The sequence below is a fragment of the Gadus chalcogrammus genome, chromosome 21 (genome assembly GCF_026213295.1).
Source record: "Gadus chalcogrammus isolate NIFS_2021 chromosome 21, NIFS_Gcha_1.0, whole genome shotgun sequence".
Classification (NCBI taxonomy): Eukaryota; Metazoa; Chordata; class Actinopteri; order Gadiformes; family Gadidae; genus Gadus; species Gadus chalcogrammus.
In genome coordinates, this window is record NC_079432.1 from 5,821,584 (window position 1) to 5,845,847 (window position 24,264).

At 46.7% G+C, this 24,264-nt stretch overlaps 1 protein-coding gene across 1 annotated transcript in view; it reads left to right on the forward strand.

Annotated features, from left to right (window-relative positions):
* The window catches only part of phip (pleckstrin homology domain interacting protein), a 41,287-nt gene that overhangs the window by 12,559 nt on the left and 4,464 nt on the right, over positions 1–24,264 (forward strand). The window contains exons 9-34 of the mRNA XM_056581896.1: positions 524–624; positions 1,297–1,367; positions 2,030–2,130; positions 2,337–2,377; positions 3,062–3,160; positions 3,700–3,856; positions 5,647–5,781; positions 7,695–7,823; positions 9,600–9,825; positions 10,482–10,709; positions 12,982–13,165; positions 13,511–13,613; positions 14,337–14,480; positions 15,042–15,139; positions 15,556–15,766; positions 16,529–16,639; positions 16,956–17,063; positions 17,715–17,839; positions 19,110–19,192; positions 20,193–20,304; positions 21,001–21,062; positions 21,905–22,060; positions 22,971–23,091; positions 23,504–23,629; positions 23,917–23,992; positions 24,140–24,199. Of these exons, the coding sequence (XP_056437871.1) occupies positions 524–624; positions 1,297–1,367; positions 2,030–2,130; positions 2,337–2,377; positions 3,062–3,160; positions 3,700–3,856; positions 5,647–5,781; positions 7,695–7,823; positions 9,600–9,825; positions 10,482–10,709; positions 12,982–13,165; positions 13,511–13,613; positions 14,337–14,480; positions 15,042–15,139; positions 15,556–15,766; positions 16,529–16,639; positions 16,956–17,063; positions 17,715–17,839; positions 19,110–19,192; positions 20,193–20,304; positions 21,001–21,062; positions 21,905–22,060; positions 22,971–23,091; positions 23,504–23,629; positions 23,917–23,992; positions 24,140–24,199 (3,168 nt within the window). The remainder of the gene's footprint in view (positions 1–523; positions 625–1,296; positions 1,368–2,029; positions 2,131–2,336; positions 2,378–3,061; positions 3,161–3,699; positions 3,857–5,646; positions 5,782–7,694; positions 7,824–9,599; positions 9,826–10,481; positions 10,710–12,981; positions 13,166–13,510; positions 13,614–14,336; positions 14,481–15,041; positions 15,140–15,555; positions 15,767–16,528; positions 16,640–16,955; positions 17,064–17,714; positions 17,840–19,109; positions 19,193–20,192; positions 20,305–21,000; positions 21,063–21,904; positions 22,061–22,970; positions 23,092–23,503; positions 23,630–23,916; positions 23,993–24,139; positions 24,200–24,264) is intronic.

The following is a 24,264-nucleotide window of genomic DNA, read 5'->3' on the forward strand; positions in this document are numbered from 1 at the left end:
GTGTGTGTGTGTTTATTAACCATTTAAACAGGGATGTATGTGTGTGTGTGTTTGTCAACCATTTAGACAGGTGTGTGTGTGTGTGTGTGTGTGTGTGTGTGTGTGTGTGTGTGTGTGTGTGTGTGTGTGTGTGTATCAACCATTTAGAAAGGGATGGATGTGTGTGTGTGTGTTGTGTACCAGTGCTTTGGTCCGCTGAGTGTATGCACATGTGTTTATGTATCGGTTCTGCACGTGTATGAAGAACTATGCAGAAAGTGTATATCCTTGACTCTGACTAAGTTAATGTAATATGGTTTAATTTAATGCAGAAGTTTGCATTTTTCGAGTTGTTTAAAATTCAAGTTGTTGATTATTATATGGGTCTGGTAGGCCTGAATTAATGTGGCAGAGAATTTTGTGTCTCCAAATGGGTATTTTGGTTATTTTCATGTTCTTTTTTTTACACAGTCATCATCTCCTAGTGTCGTCTATTGATTGGCTGCCACACTAACATCCTCTTCTCTAATTGGCTGCGTTGCAGTTCTCTCCTCTCTGTAGCGGCTCCAAGCGCTACCTGTCCTCTACTGGAGCGGACGGCACCATCTGCTTCTGGCAGTGGGACGCACGCACACTCAAGTTCTGGTGAGTAGCACACGCACACGCACAGGCACACACACACACACACACACACACACACACACACACACACACACACACACACACACACACACACACACACACACACACACACACACACACACACACACAGGTACGCGCACACACACACACACACAGGTACGCGCACACACACACACACACAGGTACGCGCACACACACACAGGTACGCGCACACACATGGAACGCGCACACACAGGTACGCGCACACACAGGTACGCACACACACACACACACACACACACACACACACACACACACACACACACACACACACACACACACACACACACACACACACACACACACACACACAGGTACGCGCACACACAGGTACGCGCACACACACACACAGGTACGCGCACACACAGGTACGCACACAGCCATATACACACACACACACACACACACACAGGTACGCGCACACACACACAGGTACGCACACAGCCATATACACAGTACATACTTGTTTGCAATTAACCATTTTGTCACATTTAGTTCACACCACGTTGACGTTGGGAATACAAAACTGCACTCAAAATACAAGCTGACTGATTTTCAATTCAAACTCTTATATGTGTGTGTGCGTGTGTGTGTGTGTGTGTGTGTGTGTGTGTGCGTGTACGTGTGTGTGTTTAGTCATAGACCCAGTAAGTTCACAGAGCGTTCCCGACCTGGCGTGCAAATGATCTGCTCCTCCTTCAGTGCAGGTAAACACAACCTACTTTTAGTCTATGCATATACAGTATGTCCATGTGTGTAAAGCATATACGTGACTAAAGTCTATTGAGGGTAAACTGTGCATATATAAAAGTGCAAATATGCAGGCCTGTGACTGATCTTTAGCCAAGTGAGCAGTGAAGAATCTTTCCCTGAAGGATTTGTGTTCTAGTATCGAGTTTAGTAGTAGGCAGCAATACAGGCTGAGTGCGAAGGAATGGAGGGCAATGAGTAACTCGTTTTAAAAGGTAACCCGGAGAATGACTAATTTAAGTGAAACATTTATTTAGCAAGCTGTTTCCGAAACGGGTTTTCTGCACGTATTATATCAAGCTGACGAAGTACCTCAATTATCTACAGCTAGAGCTGTGCCATAGGAACAAGGCCCCTTAGGGGATAAAGGAGGAGGCGATAAATTGTTATTTAAACGTGATGAATGTTTTTTTTTTTACATCTATTATATTCTGTGTTGATTTCATGTGCTCTATGTTTGTGTGGGTTTGTATGTGTGTGCATGTGTGTTTTCGTGTACTCACGCTTGTGTGTGTGCGTGTTTGTGTAGGTGTGTTTTCGTGTGTGTGTGTGTATTTGTATGTGTGTGTTTTTTTTTTCCTGTGTGCTCACCCTTGTGTATGTGTGTATGTGTGTCTAGGTGGTATGTTTCTAGCCACAGGAAGCACCGATCACATTATAAGGGTGTACTACTTTGGATCGGGACAGCCAGAGAAGATTTCCGAACTGGAGTCTCACACAGTGAGTCTGTGTGTATCTCTGCCTATTTCTCCAACTGTCTTTCTGTCTGCCTGCCTGATGGTTTCCATCTCCTTGTTCCTGAATAAAAGACGACTTTGCATTGCCTCTTGGTAATGCCAACAAAATGGAAAGCCTTGTTTGACAATATTTACTATGGAGGTTCGGTACAATGACTTTAATTTGGTTCCCCTGTTTTTTTCCTCCAGGATAAAGTGGACAGTATCCAGTTTTCCAACGGCAGTGACAGGTGAAGTGTTTGTGTGTGTGTTCCGGTATGGGGGTGGTTGTGTGAGTGTGTTTAGTGAGGGAGGGAGAGAACTGCAAGGGTATTGTAATGTGACTTGCTGTTGTCCGCAAGACACCACACTACCTGTTCTCATGTCACCTACATGTATAGACACACACACTTGCACTTGACGTCTCACACCGATGCTTGTTGGTAAAGGATTGTGTGAGGTGTTTGCAGAAAACATGCTGAGAGAGAGAGAGAGAGAGAGAGAGAGAGAGAGAGAGAGAGAGAGAGAGAGAGAGAGAGAGAGAGAGAGAGAGAGAGAGAGAGAGAGAGAGAGAGAGAGAGAGAGAGAGAGAGAGAGAGAGAGAGAGAGAGAGAGAGAGAGAGAGAGAGAGAGAGAGAGAGAGAGAGGGGTGTGGAGCTGCAAGCCTCTTGTATTTACAGTTGGACAGTATTCATGTTTGTGTTTATACTTGGTGTGTACAGCTGAGCTAAGGAAGGTAGAAGGAGACAGGCTTCACAGGCCCTCTTAGGGAATCCTAAAAAAATTCTGTTTATCTAATGTATTATTCTGTTTGTGTGTTTGTCTTTCTGTGGGTGTGTTTGTTGGTCTGCATGCCTGTGTGTGTCGGTTTGTGTGTGTGTGTGACTGCATGCCTGTGTGTGTGTGTGTGTGTGTGTGTGTGTGTGTGGTGGTAGGTTCGTGAGTGGCAGCAGAGATGGAACGGCACGGATCTGGCAGCTGCAGCCTCAGGGCTGGAAGAGCATTCTGCTGGACATGCAGACCAAATTACCCGGGTATGTCCACCCAGCGACCCACTGAAGCACACTCACGTGGCTCTCTGCTTGGTGGACGTGGTCTCAGACTCTCAACGCGGCTGGGCTTTATTACGCTAGGCCGTCCCAACTCTGTCTGGAGAACAGGTTGAAATTAAATAGTCTGAGGTTTGCAAGAAAGCCCTATTGAAAAGTAGACGGAAAGTGCTTTTTTAACCTAAACAATAGGTTGTAGGACAGATCCGCCATCCTAATGTTTTGCATAGAGATTGTTTGCGGAAGCATTTGTCTTCTTGTCTATTGATTTATTAGCTGTTTAATTTCATAAAACTGTAGAAAACCACAGAGGTCTCAACCTGTAGACCTACATAATATAACTTTGTCTAAATCTGTGCTATGAAATCGATTCATGGACAGATATTCCGTTATTCTGTTACAGATATTCAGATAATGGACCACAGATGTGGCCTGGAATTCAAAGCGACAAGCTAGTTCAAGTGTCCCACATATCCTTTTTTTTTTTTTTTGTATTCCAACCAACTCCCTGCGCGTTCCCACAGGAAGTACAACCCTCCCCCGCTGGAAGACAAGGTGACCAAGCTGAAGGTTACCATGGTAGCGTGGGATCGCCATGACGGCACAGTCATCACCGCCGCCAACAACCTCACCATCAAGGTGTGGAACTCCACCACCGGGAACCTGGTCCACGTTCTCATGGTACGTGGTTTCGGAGTTTGATGTTCTTACACTCGCATTACTCCTGCCCACATGTGTATGGACGCCGACAGACAGACATGAAGTTAGATTTAGTCTCCGACAGGAACGTCACTTCTGACAAGGGTGAGCGATATTCAGCTCAGCACACTCGACGTTGCAGAGCGAGTGTTTGAGATGGAAGGTCTTCAAATTGACAGCCTGTCCGTGTATGTGCGTTTGATTGGACCGTGTTAGCTGTCGGCTGATGTGTGTCCCGCCAGAACTAGCGACGCCCATTTTATATTCAACACTTGTAACCCTTTTTTACTCTTGACTTCTGAACGCATTCACATTCAACGGATCTTAAACCAGAATAGGACTTATGCATGTAATTACAATGCATTAACAAGTCCAAGTCCAAGTCAGAATTGAGCACACTTTAAACCCCGACAAAATAATACATTGACATACATTGATTAAACAAAAAGGAATGAATAAGTACTGTTTTCTTAACTATCCAGATGCAGGTTGCATGCAAACTAGAGGTGTGGTTTCTCAATTATAAGCTGCGATGCAAGCTCGCGATGCAGAAGTGAACGACTGCGTCGATGCAGTGACAGAACATAATCGGGGGTTTGGGAATGTAATCAGGCCTGCATGAAAAAATTATTCATAATTGTTTGTGATTGCTGTAATAGCTTTTGTTGTTTCACTATGTAGTTAGACGTTTGAGTAGGATTATTGACCCAATAATGGCTGCAGAGAGCGGTTCTGCTGCCAGTCTCCTAGGCAGGTTAACACTGCTAGACACACAGGACCACTACCGGGGATCACCTCTTAAGATACCAGCATCAGGTCACTGTAGTTGAAAGAGTACATATCTTGAAATCCCCCTACACAGGCCAGCCGCTAGCAGTTGGCAAACTAACCTATTATAGTTTCAGCAAAGGCTAAGGCGAAGTCTATTTTGGATTATTTAATTATACAGTATATCCTACTTCAAATCTTGATCAAATTACATATCTACATGATATGAATTGTATTTATAGGATGCCTGAAAAACCCTAGGATGGGATTTTATTTACAACATTATTGAAGTCATTCAATCATTGGTCAACATTGATTCCAGATGTGACCAGGTTGTGTTAGAGCTGTTATGTGAAAACCTTATTTTATAGATAACAAACAACCCTCTTGTAATGCACTTCAGAAGGATTTATGTTTTTTTTTATTATCCTTGACCAACTAAGTTGGGTCACACGGATAATTTTAAGGCAAAGGTTTTTTATCCTATAGACTGTTGAGTTGTAGCCCTTTCCGAATAAAAGGGCACTTCATATTTATCGGCTGATTTTAATTTATGAAACAGTAGCCAGAAAATTTGACCCGTCCAGAAGCATCGAGAATCGTTGTGCATTTCAATCGTTGATAGGTGAATCGTGATAGAAACGGGACAATTCACACCTGATGAATACATGCAGTGTTCCCTTACCCGACTAACCGCAGTCTATTTGTCAGTTAATAACACTAACTCCTAATACACTAGTGCTGTCTGTTCTTAGCCGTAGGTTACCAGGTTCTGGGTTCACACAAAGTACACGTGGGTCAACGCCAGTTCTCTCCGACACTAGCAGAGGTCTCACTCACTCGCTCGCTCGCTCAATCACACACACACACGCTCACCCCCCCCAACTCCGTCTCTCCCTCGCGGCTCGGGTGTTCACAGACCGCGTCAGCGGTCCCGTCGTCGGCTGTCTGGTCCTCACACTTTTTCGGCCATTTTATTAGTTTGCTTTGTTTGTGGCGTCCAGGGTCACGAGGACGAGGTGTTTGTGCTGGAGCCGCACCCCTTCGACCCCCGGATCCTCTTCTCGGCGGGCCACGACGGCAACTGCATCGTGTGGGACCTGGCGAGGGGCGTGAAGATCCGCTCCTACTTCAACATGGTGAGGCCCCGCCCCCACCCCCACCCCACTTCCTCCCGCACCCCACTTCCTCCCGCTCATCTTCACCCGACACCTTGTTTACTGTGTGTGTGTGTGTGTGTGTGTGTGTGTGTGTGTGTGTGTGTGTGTGTGTGTGTGTGTGTGTGTGTGTGTGTGTGTGTGTGTGTGTGTGTGTGTGTGTGTGTGGGGAAGTGTGTGTGTGTGTGGGGAAGTGTGTGTGGGAGGAAAGAATTGGCCGAGTGTTCCTGAGAGAGAGGGTGTTTATGAGTGTGCATGCATGCATTCATGTGACACAAAGCCACCGTTGGCTTTTGGCAAAGTTGTTGTGTGCGTGCGTAGTGGTACATGCCTGCGAGTGTGTGTGTGTGTGTGTGTGTATCACTGACCAAAGTCATTGTCTTACACTTCCTGGTTCCGTTTCTCTGGCAACGGATTGATTCCAGCCTCGGAACCAGCGGGCCACCTGGTTGGCCGGCCCGCCGGGAGTCGGCCGGCGGGTTCACAGTGTCTATTAATCACCAGCGGTTTCTCCCTGCCTTTCCTCTGCTCTGCGTTTGACCCACATTGGCAGAGCAGCATACTGCCTGCTTTGGCCAGGCCCTGTCGGGCTGGTCCTCTCCCTCTCTGCTCTGGGCTGTTCTCACCAGCTGTTCCTTCCTGGTCCCCGTCCCCAACGTGCCCGTGATGTGCCCACAGGGGTTAACGTTAACAACCGGAGTGTCTGTTTACAGTAGCTAGGGTCAATCGATGACTGCTAAAACATATTAATGGCTCGAGGATGACGGAGGCGCTAGGGATGGGAATTGATAAGAATTTCACGATTCCGATTCTGCTTATCGATCCGATTCCTTATCGATTCTCTTATCGATTCTCATTGGGTGAGAAAATAAGTACAAATGTGTTTGTTTTTATTAAATCTCTCTAATATCTGATCAGAAGTGCGTCTAGTATTAGGAAATTGTACATTTTCAAATCAATTGGTCAAGACCAAAAATATATGTTTGGCTTTTTTAAGCCCAAATGCCATCATTATGTGCCATAAAACTAAAAACACAGACTGAAAACAGTCAAGTAAGAGCTTGTGCCTTTTGGAATGCTAACAGTGTCCATTTGCATTCAACTTGTAACAAAATTCAACTGACATAAACAAAATGAAGAATTGATTAGACAGAGATTTATTAGATGGGCCTACCTAATACACCGTTGGAACACACAAGACCGGAAACCATAGCAACGCCGGTAAACAAACCCCGAGAAGCCCAATCCCTATGAGAGCTCCCCACGCTACGGCCATCCGGAGGCGCACAGAGCTGTTGGCCGTGATATTATAGATACAATTATAATATATTATATACTATTATATATAGAGCTCCGGGAGTCGCAAACTGCAACAATCACTTTCTCCTCCATGCTGCAGTTCACCCCGGACTGCACTGCACTCAGTTTGACGGTTGAACGCTGATTGGCTGTTATGTTACACATGTCACACAGTTGTCATTCGCCCGATACGCGTCTCTACGTTCACTTTGTATGGGATCTTGTCGCCCCGTCGCGTTTGGTGTGAACGCACAATGCGCTTCTTCCTCGGCGGCGCCATGTTTGCTGCGTTCTGAACCAAAACAAAGCAGCGTGTGTGTGACGTCATGACGCATTTGACCGGAACCGATAAGCGGAATCGTTAAGCAGGCTTGCTAATGATTCCAAGGAATCGGTTGACTCGGCACCGGTTCTGAACAAGAACCGGTTCTCGATTCCCATCCCTAGGAGGCGCACAGTACCTTTTTTATATAACGTGCGTCACCTCACATTTTGAAGATTATGCGTAACATATTTAGTTGACTATTTTAGATAGAAGGGCTGTGGTTGCGAGTATAATCGACAGAAATTAAACCCCTGTTCTCTCGTCCCTCCAGATCGAGGGCCAGGGCCACGGGGCCGTGTTCGACTGCAAGTGCAGCCCAGACGGGCAGCACTTTGCGGCCACAGACTCCCACGGACACCTCCTCATCTTCGGCTTCGGCTCCAGCAGCAAGTACGACAAGGTAAGGCCCGAGGAGGCGCGCCGGTCAGACCCAGCGGGGAGCCCCAGTGGGGAGGAGCCTCAGTGGGGAGGAGCCTCAGTGGGGAGGAGCCTCAGTGGGGAGGAGCCTCAGTGGGGAGGAGCCTCAGTGGGGAGGAGCCTCAGCGGGGAGGAGCCACTGTGGGGAGGAGCCACTGTGGGGAGGAGCCACTGTGGGGAGGAGCCACAGTGGGGAGGGGCCACAGCGGGGAGGGGCCACAGTGTGGAGGAACCCCAGTGTGGAGGAACCCCAGTGTGGAGGAACCCCAGTGTGGAGGAACCCCAGTGGGCGGCGTTAGGGTCTCAGATCAAAGATTTGCAAAGAAACTGCTTGGAACTGGAGTCAAAATCCTGATCCGAAACTGCAGCGTCAATATCGCTACACCGATATTATCACGATATTTAAGTCACGATACAATAATGTTTCAGTATTTTGCATTAAGCGATATTCTTTTGTGTTCCGATAACAATAATATATTCAATGTTGTGAATTATAACCGTTAGATTCCAAATGAAGTCCAGATTTTGATTGGTAGATGGCCGGCGCATCTCTGGTTACTTTTTTCTTTGTTTTGATGAACTTCATACCATTCGTGACCTCTAACCTCGCCAGAAAAGACTGCACCATCTAGTGGATTGAAAAAGCATTTCAACTTATTGTTCTTAAATCGTTCCATGTAAGCAATCAAAAAGTAAATTGATATTTGGTGCCGACACAATATTGCCATGTAAAGTATTGCGATACTGTAAATAATTTCCTCTCCACCCCTAGTGTTCACAGTAGTGTTCAACGTAAGCACAGTGGTTGGATTGGGACCATGCATTTACCAAAATCACACATTTCTGGGTCTATATTGCACCTTTGGAGAGACTCAATTAAGGATAATGTGGCACTACTTGACAACATGATTTTTTTCTGCTTACCCTCTCACACGCACATGCGGGCGCACACACAAAAACACACAAGTACACACCCACCCCTTGTCGTTAGATAAATCAACGTTGACGTGGCCTGCGGTTTAAAAAATCACCTCTCTCCCTTCTGTTTATCCTGTTGTCTTTCGCTCTCTTTGGCTATTGCTCTCTCCCATGCTCTCTCTCTTCATCTTGTCCTTCATCTGCCCTTCTCTAATACCCCCTCCTCCCTCCCTCCCTCTGTCTTTCTGTGTCCCTCTCTCTCCTTGTCTCTCTCTCTCTCTGGCTCTCTGTCTCACTCTCTCTCTCTCTCTCTCTCCCCCTCTCTGTCGCTGTCTCTGTCTCTCTCTCCCCCTCTCTCACTCGCTCTCTCCCCCCCTCTCTGTCTCTCTCTCTCTCTCTCTCTCTCTCTCTCTCTCTCTCTCTCTCTCTCTCTCTCTCTCTGTCTCTGTCTCACTCTCTCTCTCTCCCCCTCTCCCCCTCTCTCTCTCTCTCTGTCTCTGTCTCTGTCTCTGTCTCACTCTCTCTCTCTCTCTCTCCCCCTCTCCCCCTCTCCCCCTCTGTCTCTGTCTCTCTCTGTCTCTGTCTCTGTCTCTGTCTCTCCCCCCCTCTCTGTCTCTCTCTCTCTCTCTCTCTCTCTCTCCCCCCTCTCTCTCTCTCTCTCTCTCTCTCTGTCTCTGTCTCTCTGTCTCTCTGTCTCTCTGTCTCTCCCCCCCTCTCTGTCTCACTCTCACTCTCTCTCTCTGTCTCTCCGTCTCTCTCTCTCCCCCCCTCTCTGTCTCTCTGTCTCTCTTTCTCTCTGTCTCTCTCTCTCTCTCTCTCTCTCTCTCTCTCTGTGTCTCAGATCGCCGACCAGATGTTCTTCCACACCGACTACCGGCCGCTGATCCGCGACGCCAACAACTACGTGCTGGACGAGCAGACGCAGCAGGCGCCCCACCTCATGCCCCCGCCCTTCCTGGTGGATGTGGACGGGAACCCCCACCCCACCCGCTACCAGCGGCTGGTGCCCGGCCGCGAGAGCTGCCGCGAGGAGCAGCTCATCCCTCAGATGGGGGTCACCTCCTCAGGTAACCCCCTACCCCTCATCCCGGCCCACATGGTCGCTTAGCTGCCTTCCTGCCTGTGGTTCTTGACATGGGCAGTGTGTGTGTGTGTGTGTGTGTGTTGTGTGTGTTGTGTGTTAGTATGTAGGTGGATACGTTTGTGTGGGTGTGTGTATCGTGGATATGACTATAGTGGAAGAGAATAAGACTAGAAAATAGATCAAAGTAGCATGCCATGGTCCCTGTACTCCACACACACTCACACGCACAGAAAGAGGTTTATTTCCTGATAGGGTTAAGGGCTTTGAGCTCCTCTGGCCATCGCGGCTTGGTGCTGCAGAAACCGGCCTCTGTTTTTCATCCAGTCAACAGTTACTGGTTTCACACGTTTCAGTGGATCTATTTTAAAGGTTATTTCAGAAAACCCCGACCTTTAAATAAAAGAGGGTTAAAAGGCTCCCTAAAAATGTAAAGTGGAGGAATTACGACCAATGGAAAACGCATCCAAAAGTATGAAGTACGCTGAATCTCTATACATAGAATCTGTATAAAATTTTGTACATGAACATGATACATGATCAATGAGTGAATACACGTGTCCAGAGCCTGGGCAGGACTCGAGACGTATAGACAACCGGCAGTGCCTTAAAGGGTCTTAAGTCCTCTTGTCCCCCCACCAGGGCTGAACCAGGTGGTCAGTGAGCAGGCGGTCGACGGCTCCAGTCCTCTGGACACCATGATCCAGAGGCTCCAGCAGGAACAGGACCAGCGGAGGACCCCCCACGACCCGCCGGCCGCCTCCGACAGCCCCACCAACACCACTACCACCACCACCGCCGCCGCCGCCACCCCCGCCGCCCTCCCCCCCCTCACCATCGCTGGGGTCATCGGTAGCAGGGCCAACCGAGGTACCTGAGCGCCGCCTGAGTCGCCACAGCGGGTGTTGAGTTAAAGGGGACACGTTAGACCACCAGGTGTGAGCGTTATTAGCTGTTAACAGCCATTTTGAAAACCTGCCCCATCCGTAGTGGGCGTTTCCACCTAGATGCATGACGGATAGATGAGCAACGTGATATAATATGTCACCTTTACAAAAGGTTAAAGAGCAGCCCTCGACTTAAAATGAACAGGTAGGGAGGGCCACATCTAGCAGTGAAATGGGGGTTACGCAGGAATCTCAGGTTCCCATTGGCTTAAGTGAGTGGGAAGTTATAAGTGACTGCCCATATATGGCAGTAGCACAGTATGTATGGGGTCTCCAAGAGCGACAGGCTAGTGAGACTCATTAGTGTGGAACAGCTGTTCGCTGTTTCTCAACAGTAACAGAAAACAAATTAGTTTTAATTATTCTTCTGTGCAGATTTTTGCCTTTCTTGGTACAAATTGTACCTTTTTGACTAGGACAACTACTTTGTTTCGACAGAAGGGGCTCAGAGTCTCCTCTGTCAATAAACATATCACATAAAATAGGGCTGCTCGATAATGGAAAAAATCGTAATCCCGATTATTTTGGTCAATATTGGAATCACGTTTGTTCAAACGATTATTTTTGAGTTTGAAAACATGATATATTTATTCAGCAGGTCTCTCCCAAAAACACAAGAAAATTTTCAAATCCAAAATAATGTACATATGTGTATCCAGCTGTACTTTCTACAAAACATTTCAAAATGGTTGACTTATATTCGTTTTGTGATCGTGTGACACTAAAATCGAAATCGAGATCGAAATTCGATTAATCGCCCGGCCCTAATATAAAATATGGATTATATGGATGTTCACATGTGTACCAGAGAATGCTGGGCTGGTTCAAGAACTCTTGAATTATTTTTTTGGGAGATTGTCTGCGAGTTGATCTTGGCTGCACAATATATCTAATTCATACACATTTTTTTCTGGCAAGACTGATGGAGCTGCATGAAATATGAATAATTCAAGCAGTGAAAACACAGAACTAAAGATTAAGTTCACAGAGGGTAATTCATTGGGGGACATTGTATCATAAATCAAAACGTTATTTCAACAGAGCAAGGAAAAGTCCTTAATTCAGGATGAATGCAGTGTTCCATCTGTTGGTTTAAGGGTTATCTAAAGCAAAGTATAATCCCATGGACAGTTATGTTAATATTATATTTATGTTTTGCCCCTCCCCATCCTTTTTTTTTAAACGGTATGTAATGGCTAGCATGACCCCCGGTAAAGGGTTAATAAACACAGTACCCTATTTAGTTATAAGCACTATGTCAGCCAGTCAGACGGAGCTGTAATATAATAGTGGTTCACTCTTCCTGGTTTCTGAGGTCGGGACTTACAGGTTTATTGATGGTTTCCTTAGACACGGCAGCTCGGAATCTGCTTTAAGGCGTTGTGTGTTTTGAAGCAGTGTGTTGGATTCCCTATTATTATGACTCACAGACGTATTATGACGTGTCATGGCTGCTGTAAATGCAGAAGTGAACAGAAAATGTGATTACATCTATTCGTTCGAGTGAGTAAAGGCCAACTATCGATGCGCAAGTGGAGGTGCATTTAGAGTTTGTTAACTCATATCGTGAAAGATTCACTTGACATTTCAGATAGTTTTAGAAAATGTGGGATTGCTGTTCGTTTTCCAACACTTCATAATTTCCCCCCCCGGGCCCATTAAACATTGGGAGATAAGAACATGAAAAAACATCATTCGAATAATTTAGTTTTTTTTATATCAGGTCAACATTTGCATAACAGCGCTCCATTTTAGGCAACCCAACCCTGTAATCAATGGCTTGTTTCCCCTTCTTCTCCTTGCTTATACTTCCCCCCCAATCATCACCCTCTTTATTCTCTTTTTTCTTTCACCTCTCCCTCCTCTCTTTCTCCTCCTCTCCCCTTTTCCCTTCTCCTCTTCCTCCTCTCCCTCCTGTGCCTCCGCTCCATTATCTCCCTCTTCCTCATCTCCTGCCACGTTCTCTCTCTCTCTTTCTCTTTCTCTCTCTCTCTCTCTCTCTCTCTCTCTCTCTCTCTCTCTCTCTCTCTCTCTCTCTCTCTCTCTCTCTCTCTCTCTCTCTCTCTCTCTCTCTCTCTCTCTCTCTCTCTCTCTCTCTCTCTCTCTCTCTCTCTCTCTCTCTCTCTCTCTCTCCCCTTCTCTCTCTCTCTCTCTCTCTCCCCTTCTCTCTCTCTCTCTCTCCCCCTCCCTCCCAGGGTCGGTGGGCTCCCCCAGCGAGGTCCACTCCCCGCCCAACGTGGGTCTGCGGCGCAGTGGGCAGATCGAGGGGGTCCGGCAGATGCACAGCAACGCCCCCCGCAGCCAGATGGCCACGGAGAGGGACCTGGTGGCCTGGAGCCGCAGGGTGCTGGTCCCCGAGCTGGAGGACGCCACCGTCGGGTAACACACGCACACACACGTAAACGCATAGATGGACATGCATGCACGCAGAAATGCAAACTTGCTGGGGCACGCACACACACACTCGTATATATGAACACACTGACACACGTATACGTAGACATACACACACACACACACACAATGTAAACTCACACACACACTTTGGCTGTGTTGTTTCTTTTACCTGCTGTCACGACATCTTGAGAAAACAGTTTTTCGTATTACATACATGCTGCATCATAGAACATAGATATGGCGGACATGCCTACATGTGGTTACCTTATTCTGTTTTGGTTGCCTCTGGAAAAACATGCTTAAAAAGGTCCAAATTGTGATGCGTAGGAAGCAGATCAACTGGCGGGAAGCCAAAGGAGAGGAGGAGATCAACATCTATCGGTCGGAGAGGCGGAGACGAACCATTCACTCTTTACCAAAGGAGACCAGGGTAAATGAAACACACACAGAAACGCACACATGCTACACACACACACACTGATCCTCTATGGATCTTGAAATAAGTAACAGTAGTGTGGTGGTGGTGGTGGTTGGGGTAGCGGTAATGGTAGTAGTGGTAGTAGTCAGTCCCTCCAGAAAAACGCGATTATGCGATTGCATAATTCAACGCATAATCAGCCAAAGTCTGCATATTCATGCGGGGGCCGCATTTTTTCCAATATGCCGCACTTTCACCGCATAAATTGCCGATTTCCGCGCAAAATATGCGGGGCTTGCATGATTTCATAATCCCCGGATTTTACGTTGCAAAAAAGTCACATATATCTTAGTAGAAAGTTGAAAAATGTTGCGTTTACTTCACACAAGAGCAGCCATTTTCCCCCTGTTGCCATGGTAACGTTATGAAGTGACGTAATTACGCGAAGTGAACGTCATCGAAAAGTTCCCTGCAAATTGTGCAAGTTCCCGCATTTTCATAGCAAAAAAATTGCATAAATGTGCGCATATTTCATCGCACTTTTTAAGAAAACGTGCCGCATAATCAAGGATCTTTGGCCACAACATTACTAAAAAATGCCACATTTTTCTGGAGGGACTGAGTAGTGGTAGCGGTAGCTGTAATGTTAGAAGCCGCGGTAGTGGTAGTGGTAGTAGCATTAGTAGCAGTAGTACATTACCAACTGACAAGCTTCACCTCACTCCGTCCCGTCAGGTACCACCGACCTCCGAGTGTGTGGGTGACGATGCGAGGCGGAGTCAGGGTAACCACGGTTACCACACGCGTGCGGCCATGGAGGAGACGAGCCGCCAGAGCGCGGAGGCTGCAGATGACGACGACAGCACATCGGAGATGGAGGTGGGTTACCGTGGCAACTGTGTCTCTTTGATTAACCTGTTTTGTTTTTGTCCTTAATAGATATGGAAACGAGAGAGTGATTGAAACTTGTTGTAGGAGTTTTTTCAGAGCAGCCAATTAAATATAGTTAGAGTTGAAACTATCAAACGTGACTGGTGGCACCATGTTGGCTTTGCGATAGCAGGATAGTGAGGTTGCTTTGCCGGTCGACTCTGAGGCAGAAGGTACTTGGTTTGATTCCCAATGCTCAAAGTTTACCTGCAGAAATCCCTGAGCAGAGTATAATGGTGTGGTGTGATGTGATGTAAATAAAATGTTGTGATGGTGTGTCATGTAAACATTAGAATGTTCCGATGGTGTGTGATGTAAACAGTTGTATGTTGTGATGGTGTGTGATGTAAACAGAATGTTGTGATGGTGTGTGATGTAAACAGTAGAATGTGTGATGTAAACAGTAGAATCTTGTGATGGTGTGTGTGATGTCATCAGTACGATGGTGTGATGGTGTGTGATGTCATCAGTACGATGGTGTGTGATGTAACCCCGGGGTGTGGTCCTTAGGGAGAGCCGGAGGTGCAACAGGTCAACGGCCACTCCTCAGAGGAAGAGAAGGAGGAGGAGAAAAAAGAACCCTGGCCTGACGACCACAGTAGCTCCAGGTGGGACGCACACTTCAATAAGGCTTACGTTTCTGCCTTAATAGAACGTTACGCGATAATAGAACAGAACAGCCCAGTTAAATCGATTACTGGCTATCGCACTTGATTATTGTTGGTTCTTTCTTTCTTTATATTTATATATTTTTATAATAATAATTTTAAAAAAAAAGAAAAAGAAAAAAGGCACCCCTCCAGCCCATAAAATATAAAAATCTGCACCAAACTGACCCCAACACACACACACACACACACACACACACACACACACACACACACACACACACACACACACACACACACACACACACACACACACACACACACACACACACACACACACACACACACACAACCACACACAACCACGGAACACAACAGTCTGACCGCGTGGTTCCTCCGGGGGGGATTCTTCACAGCGACTACTCCAGCGACTACTCGGACTGGACGGCCGACGCCGGGATCAACCTGGAGCCGCCCAAGAAGAGCGTGAGGGTGAAGAAGAAGAGCAGCAGCTCCGAGGAGGACGGCGGCGAGAAGAAGAGGGACGGCAAGAAGGACCGCAAGAAGGACAAGGCCGACAAAGATGGCGCTGTACCGAAGAAGAAGCAGCCCAAGGAGAAACGCAAGGTGAGTCCGTACGGGCCTGATTGGGTGTGGACTTCATGAGGCTGGCGTCGTTGCCGATTAGTGAATTCATCAATTTAGCTTTTCAGGTTTACTGTACATTTATTTAGTATTTTTTCCAATGTTGCTGAGTTTACAAAAAGTTAGAGCTGTCAAGCGATTAAAATATTTAATCGTGATTAATCGCATTAATGTCATAGTTAACTCACGATTAATCACAAATTATTTTTCTATGCTTCTCATTTTAATTCTCTTATCAACATGGTGAAGTGCATCGGCTTGCCTTGTGCAAATGATTTTTTATTGATAACAACATTGGCATATACTGATCAAAACAGGACGATACAAAAAAAGAGCCTATAGTGCAATTAAACGACTGCTTTGAACAAATGTCATTTGAACATAGCAGTCCGGCTACTGCTTCTTTGTTTTGAGCCAAAGAAAAAAAAAAGATTATTATTATTTCTTTTTTTTTAAATATAATAATTGCGTTAATCGCGCGATAACAATTTTAATGCCGTTAAAATTGGTTTGCGTTAACGCCGTTAATAACGCGTTTAACTGACAGCTCTACAAAAAATACATTGAACCATATAAAAATAAAACCAAACATTTCAAATAGAACGCAATAACATTTTTTTGTGTTAATAAGAGGCAAAGAATAAAATAGCTGACATAAAGAGCTGATATTTTGGTCTCAATTGCTGGGGGGAAATCCCACTGCAAGTATTCATTGAATCTGTTCCGTGTTGTTCCCTTGTACAGAGGGCAGAGTTACAGGAGGCGGGGCTAACTCTGGAGGAGTGGCTTCCCTCTCCCTGGATCACGGACACGGTTCCCAGGCGGTGTCCTTACATACCGCAGATGGGAGACGAGGTAGATGTCATATAGTGCTCCTTTTAATATTTTTTACGAAACACACAACAAAAATACAGTGAAAAATAAAATAAATGAATTATGTATATTCACAGTTGTATACAGTATTAGTTTTACTGTTCATGGCCATATGACATTTTCTCATCAACTGTTTTAATGTAAAATTGGCTCACATTGATTGTTAAATTTGGTTTAATTTTAACCGTGTGTGTGTGTGTGTGTGCGTGTGTGTGTGTGTGTGTGTGTGTGTGTGTGTGTGTGTGTGTGTGTGTGTGTGTGTCTGTGTGTGTCTGTGTGTGTCTGTGTGCGTATGCAGCTGTACTACTTCAGACAAGGCCATGAGGCGTACGTGGAGATGGCGAGAAAGAAGAAGATCTACAGTATAAATCCCAAAAAGCAACCCTGGCATAAGATGGAACTTCGGGTAAGCTAGCTGGCCCCCCCCACCACAATAGATTCTCTCAGTCGGCCTCATTGACGTCGTTGCCATATCCAGATGTAATTACAGATATCCAGATATCTCATGGTGCAGTCTGAATCAATTATGATTTATTATTACGATACCTGTCAACATTTGGCAGTTTTACATGTAGAGCTTTACTCTGGATGATTAACCCTACACCTTTTGATTAGCTGACGATCTGGAGTTGTTCTATTTCCATAGAGTTTATCTTTTGAAGGGATTCATATATTTTGGGACGGCGCCTTCAGGAGATTGACATGTTTGGAATTGAACAGAAGGAGTGATGTCTAATGATAGCATCGTCACTTTCATTTACACTCCAGTCTGCAAATATCCTCCAAAGTTGGAATTGATAGGAATATTTTTTGCAGAACATCCTTGTTCCTGGTTTGGGCTTTGAACACCCATCTCTGTTTTATATATATAAAAACGGTATATATACATATTTATCTGTCATGATTTTATGTGGGTGTATATATGTATTTATATATATGTGTGTGTAAGCCTGAGGCAATCTATAAACTAGGGTGACAGCGCTATAAAGGGGAGAACTGTGTGAAATCCTTTAGGCTGAATCATTTAATTTAAGCGATTCTTTCTTGTGCTCTTCAGGAACAGGAGCTGATGAAGATAGTGGGCATCAAATACGAAGTGGGGTTGCCCACGCTGTGCTGCCTGAAACTCTCCTTCCTGGACCCCGACACGGGCAAACTGACCGGAGGGTCCTTCTCCATGAAGTAAGGACCCCCTCTCACACCACCACCCCATGGAGATGCGCTTTAGTATTTTTACAGACACTTTTATTCAAAGCGACTCAGGAGGAAATCAGTTGTGAGCCTGTAGGGGTTGAAGCTCAGATATGCCTACTGTTACATTGCCTTACAGTTACAGGCCTTTCTCTTGTATGCCTGCAGGACATTGGGCATCGAACCCAGACCCTTACGGCTTGGGATCAAACACCCTAGCCAATCAGCTATTATACTTTACTGCTCTGTAAATTTCTACACTTTAAATAGCAATCCATCAAACGGAGCAATTAATAAATAAACACCAATTTAACTGCAAAGTCAAGACATGAAGGTCGACATTAGAACTACAGCATTAACTCACCAATATTAAGCTGGCTCCTGTTCAGACATGATGATATCGTTCAAACACTCATCCCAGAATCAAAAGATAATCCCAAAAATAACGGTTTGGTTATATAGATATCTTCAATACATAATTGCGATATCGACTTGCCTTTTTTTTGGCTCTACTTCCATGTGTCTTATTTGACCGGCGTCGTCCAGATATGTACTGTAGTCTCGACTCCACCGCATGGTTCAAGCGACGTGCCCCAGAGACCCATTTGCATGGCCGTTATTTCCACAACATTGCACTTTATCTTTCTCTGGCTCAGTGATCAAGACTGCTCCCTTCGCCTCGGCTGCTTTTAAAGACGCACTTCAACGTGACATCTGCTCTTCAAAAACGCTATTGATCAAGTGATGCTCGCTGTCTTTTTTTTCCTCCTCCACTGCAGTAGCTTTAGGACCGAATATGTATCAATGGTTTAGCGTTGTAGTGAGTGGATCCACTGTAACTCCTTCACAAAAAAGAGATGAAAAGGTAAATCCTTGGTTGCAGAATGTGTTTATCGAGACAACCTGCCCATGTCCGTGAGCTGCCTTTTTTAAATCATCAACCAGCCCTTGTTGGCGGCTTTTAGGCTCAACGCACTAAGGCGACAGCCACTCAGGCCACACGCCTCGTAGTGATCCAGGTTCGATTCCGAGCTGCGGTCCCGTGCTGCATTTCATCCCTCCTCTCTTGAGACCCTTCTCTTCCGTAAAGGCATAGAGACCAAGCCCTTATCCCAGTCAAGCCTCGACGTCAAGCTGCTTCAAGCTTCCGGAACAAATTCTTTAAGGTGCATAGACCGTCTGTGGACTGGGTCTAATGTGTGTGTGTGTGTGTGTGTGTGTGTGTGTGTGTGTTTGTGCGCGCGTGTGTGTCTCGTTTCAGGTACCACGACATGCCAGACGTCATCGATTTCCTGGTTCTCCGGCAGCAGTTTGACAACGGCCGAGAGCGTCAGTGGAGTATAGGTGAGCCTCGCAGTCCCTCGCTCTCGCTCTCTCTCTCTCTCTCTCTCCCTCGCTCTCGTTCTGAACGGAGTCACACCGAGCTCAAACTCGGCTTTTGAGCTTGTGTGTTGAATCCAAAATAAGTCCCACGTCTCGGCGGCCCCAGAATCCACCGTGACTGTGATGAAGCAGTCAGAGCGACCGGGAGGTCACCAGGAGCGCCGCCTTCAAGAGCAGACAGCACATTTCACCCACGTCCACATTGAAGGAACGCGTGTAACTGCAAACACTGTTGACTCGGTGTTCAGTCCTGCTCTCGAGCGGGTTATACCCCAAAGGATCAGATTCTGTCTTTGCCCGTTTACTGCCATATTATCTTAGTTATTAGTTTTACTTGGAACTGCATCAATCGTGTACCACCTAATTACAATTCTGTCTGAATGACCAAATATTAAAATATATCAAATATCAGATACATAGATAATGGCTGGATAGATCGATAGATAAAAGGATAAAAACATAGATACGATGTAGCTCGATGACTGTATGGATATCTAAAGCAGCTAGCTGACTGTATAGATAGCTAAAGTAGCTAGGTGACTATGGATGCTAACAGTAGCTAGGTGACTGTATGTATAGGTACGGTAGCTTGACGATAGCTACAGTAGCTAGGCGACTGTATGGATAGTTGTGGTACCGTGACGATAGCTACAGTAGTTAGGTGACTGTATGTATAGTTACAGTACCGTGACGATAGCTACAGTAGCTAGGCGACTGTATGGATAGTTACGGTACCGTGACGATAGCTACAGTAGCTAGGCGACTGTATGGATAGTTACGGTACCGTGACGATAGCTACAGTAGCTAGGCGACTGTATGGATAGTTACGGTACCGTGACGATAGCTACAGTAGTTAGGTGACTGTATGGATAGCTACAGTGGCTGGACGACTGTATGGTTAGCTGCAGCAGCTAGCTGACTGCACGGACGGTTCTCAACATGGCGTGTGGTGTGTGCGCAGGGGACCGCTTCAGGTCGGTGATCGACGACGCCTGGTGGTTCGGGACCATCGAAAGCCAGGAGCCCTTCCAGTCCCAGTACCCTGACAGCCTGTTCCAGTGCTACAACGTCTGGTAGGCCTGCCCCACGCCCCACGCCCCCCCCACCCCCACCCCTAGCCTGACAAAGAACAGTGTCGATGAATGAAGACAGGACATCTATATATCAAAACCTGGAACCTGATTTGAAGACTACATAAACGGCCTTTAAACTATTTTCATTTTAAGGCCTCGCAAATCTGTTTGAGGGTAATTTCTTCACTACAGCAAGGAAGTACGCAGTGACAAATAGTCACTCGACGGTTTAAGTGATTCAATAAAACCAGAATATTATTTTGCAACGAGTGCAACGTAAATTAACTAACCATGATAAAATAAGAATATTATTCTAATAAATTCTGGAATTGAATCAGAAATGGAACTGCATATGAGTTTTTAGGAGATGTCATTTTTTTCATGATCAAATATTAAAACACCCAGCCAACTGCAGAGATAACCCAACGAAAACGATTGCATTTCACACAATTTATAGATTAAAATGGCCTTCAGCGGTTTACATTTTTACAATGTTTGTGTCCCATATATTTTTATTATTGCACTCCATAACGAAAAATGAATAATTGTCATTGTATCGATGTCTTTTGGAATCTGTGAGTCGGTTCACTGCACCATGCAGTCAATACTTCATACTGGAGAGGGAAGGTAGTAAAACGCGATTCTGCTATGTGTGTGTGTGTTGGATGTTAGTGTAATGTGTTTGTTTTCATCCAGCTGGGACAACGGGGATACTGAGAAGATGAGTCCCTGGGACATGGAGCCCATTCCGAATGAGGGTGAGTTTCAATGATGATGCATTACAAACAGCACTCACACACGCGTGGGCACAACTCCCCACACACACACACACGGTTGTCAACAATGTCAACTACAAACATCTTCTTAATTGTTCTCCCTATTTTCTGTCCCTCCCTTACCCCATCCATCCCTCTCTCCACCACTCTCCCTTTCTCCTTGTCTACATCCCTCTCCCCCCTCCTCCCTCCCTCTCCCCCTCCTCCCGCCCTCTCCCCCTCCTCCCTCCCTCTCCCCCCTCCTCCCGCCCTCTCCCCCTCCTCCCTCCCTCTCCCACCTCCTCCCTCTCCTCCTCCCTCCCACCCCCCCTCCTCCCTCCACCACCCCCTCCCTCCCTCTCCTCCTCCCTCCCTCCCCCCTCCTCCCTCCCTCTCCTCCTCCCTCCCTCCCCCACTTCCTCCCTCCCTCTCCCCCCTCCTCCCTCTCTCGCCCACTTCCTCCCTCCCTCCCTCCCCCACCTCCTCACTCACCTCCTCCCCCACCTCCTCCCTCCCTCTCCCCCCTCCTCCCTCCCTCTCCCACCTCCTCCCTCCCTCCCCCACTCCCTCCCTCTCCTCCCCCACTCCCTCCCTCTCCTCCCCCCCCCCTCCCTCTCCTCCTCCCTCCCTCTCCCACCTCCTCCCTCCCTCTCCTCCTCCCTCTCCCCCCTCCTCCCTCCCTCTATTACCTCCTCCCTCCCTCCCTCCCTCCTCCACCTCCTCCACCTCCCCCCCCTCCTCCCTCCCTCTCCCCCCTCCCTCTCTTACCTCCTCCCTCCCTCTCCCCACCCCCTCCCTCTCCTCCTCCTCCCTCCCTCCCCCACCTCCTCCCTCCCTCTCCCCAGCCTCCTTCCCAGACGAGCTGGGTCTGAGCGTGCCCCTGGCGGAGGAGGAGCAGCAGGAGCTGCTCTACGTGCCCCTGGAGGGCGAGTGGGGCGCCCGCGGCCGCGCCGACGAGTGCGAGCGCATCATCAAAGCCATCGACCAGCTCGTCACTCTCGGTGGGTCACCAGGGCGCGTCGCCCCGGCCCCCTCAGCTCCGACACCATCGGCATGAGACATCAAGAGATACAATAGATAATGCTGAATATATACCCTTCTGTTTCCTGCTCAAAGAGATAACTTATATAATACTAAATATATATAACAACTGACTTGATAATAACAACTTGATCCTCAGCGCTATTCGGTTTGTTGAGCCTTAGTGTTGTGTAACTTTTTTTTTACATTTACTACGTATTTGACTTACTTTTGTTTGGTTAATGTTGAGGTATTATATTTTATTCCTCACTCACCGTGTCAACTTGAGCCTGCCAAAGTAGCGTTTTACTGAGACGAATCATATCGACACGTATTGCACCAGAAATTGCCTCTAATGACTGATATCGCTCTGAAGTGATGTAATCGTACATTGTGCACTGCAACGTCAAAGAAACATCCATGCTCCCTCTAGTGGCCGGTAACGGGAGGGGCCATCTGCCTGGCTTTAGTTTCACTGAAATGCTGAATTGTATGCGGGTGAACCAGTATGGGAGGGATTTATTAATGAGGCCCACAGAGCTCAAACATGGCTCCAATGTGCACAATATATGTTCGCCTGAAACCTGTTCAGAATATCTATAAATTCTAAGAATATATCTATTCAGAAAATCTGTAAATCGAATATCTATGAATATCTGTTCATAATATCTGTTCAGAACATCTATACACCGAAAGTCTGTTCAGAAGATCTTTGAGTATCTTTACGTGCATCAACCAGCGCCTGATATGTAGCAGTTGCAGACCTTCATCGCATTGTATCATCCCCCTCTTTGACCTTTTTTCGAAGGGACTCTTCACAGCGCTTGCTTGTGCATTACATGTTCCCTTTCCAACCCTCTTCCATTCGGCTCCTTTCTCTTCCACCTCCAGACGTGGCGGCGCCCTTCGCCTTCCCCGTGGACCTGCAGGCCTACCCGTCCTATTGCACCGTGGTGGCCTACGTCACCGACCTCAGCAGCATACGCCAGCGGCTTGAGAACCGCTTCTACCGGTACACTCCGCTCACGTGTCTCTTGAGTGTGTGTGTGTGTGTGTGTGTGTGTGAGTGCGGGAGAGATGAATGTTGTTGTGTCCTTCCATCGAATGATGTTGTGTCCTTCCATTGAATGGTGTTGTGTCCTTCCATTGAATGGTGTTGTGTCCTTCCACTGAATGGTGTTGTGTCCTTCCATTGAATGGTGTTGTGTCCTTCCATTGAATGGTGTTGTGTCCTTCCATTGAATGGTGTTGTGTCCTTCCATTGAATGGTGTTGTGTCCTTCCATTGAATGGTGTTGTGTCCTTCCATTGAATGGTGTTGTGTCCTTCCACTGAATGGTGTTGTGTCCTTCCATTGAATGGTGTTGTGTCCTTCCATTGAATGGTGTTGTGTCCTTCCATCGAATGGTGTTGTGTCCTTCTCAGGCGCATGTCTTCCCTGATGTGGGAGGTGCGCTACATCGAGCACAACGCCCAGGCCTTCAACGAGCCCGGTGCCTTCATCGTCACCACCGCCAAGTTCGTGTCGGACCTCATGCTCCAGTTCATCAAGTACGTCCCGGCCTATTCTGTTTTCCTGCTCCAGAGCACTGGGGATGATCCACTTTCTGATTCAGTTAACGACCGGTAGTTTAGTGGTTTTAGTGGTTGTTGATTTAGCAGTGGATGTCTGTTTTTTTTTGCTTTTTATTGCACCACTGTTCCTAAGTATTTACTATGCAGTTACTTAGCCGCTTGTATCTGTGTGTTAAAACTCACAGACAAGTGTTGGGTTGCCTTAATGCAGACGAGATGAAGGCATGTTTTAAGTGACTTTTTTCCCATTCTTTCCATTTCAGGGACCACACTATGACGGACATCATCCCCCTGTACAGAACCATGAAGAAGTCCACCTTCTCTGATTCTGAAGAAGAGGTGGGTCTGGGTGTTTTAGCAGGGATTTATTATAGATGCATTAATCTTGTTGTTATGGATTTTCTGAACCCACAATTCTGAGCAACACTTTAACATGAGCTAGCTCCTAAGTGCATCAAGAGATTGTTTTCGTGAATCCCACTACAGGATGAGGAGGAGGAAGAGGAGGAGGAGAACACTCCGGGAACGTCTGCGAGGAAAACAAAGGTTTGTAATATCAAGTTGTTTGCATGTTAAGCTTGTGTTCAGTGATCTGGATTTTCCTCCCTGCA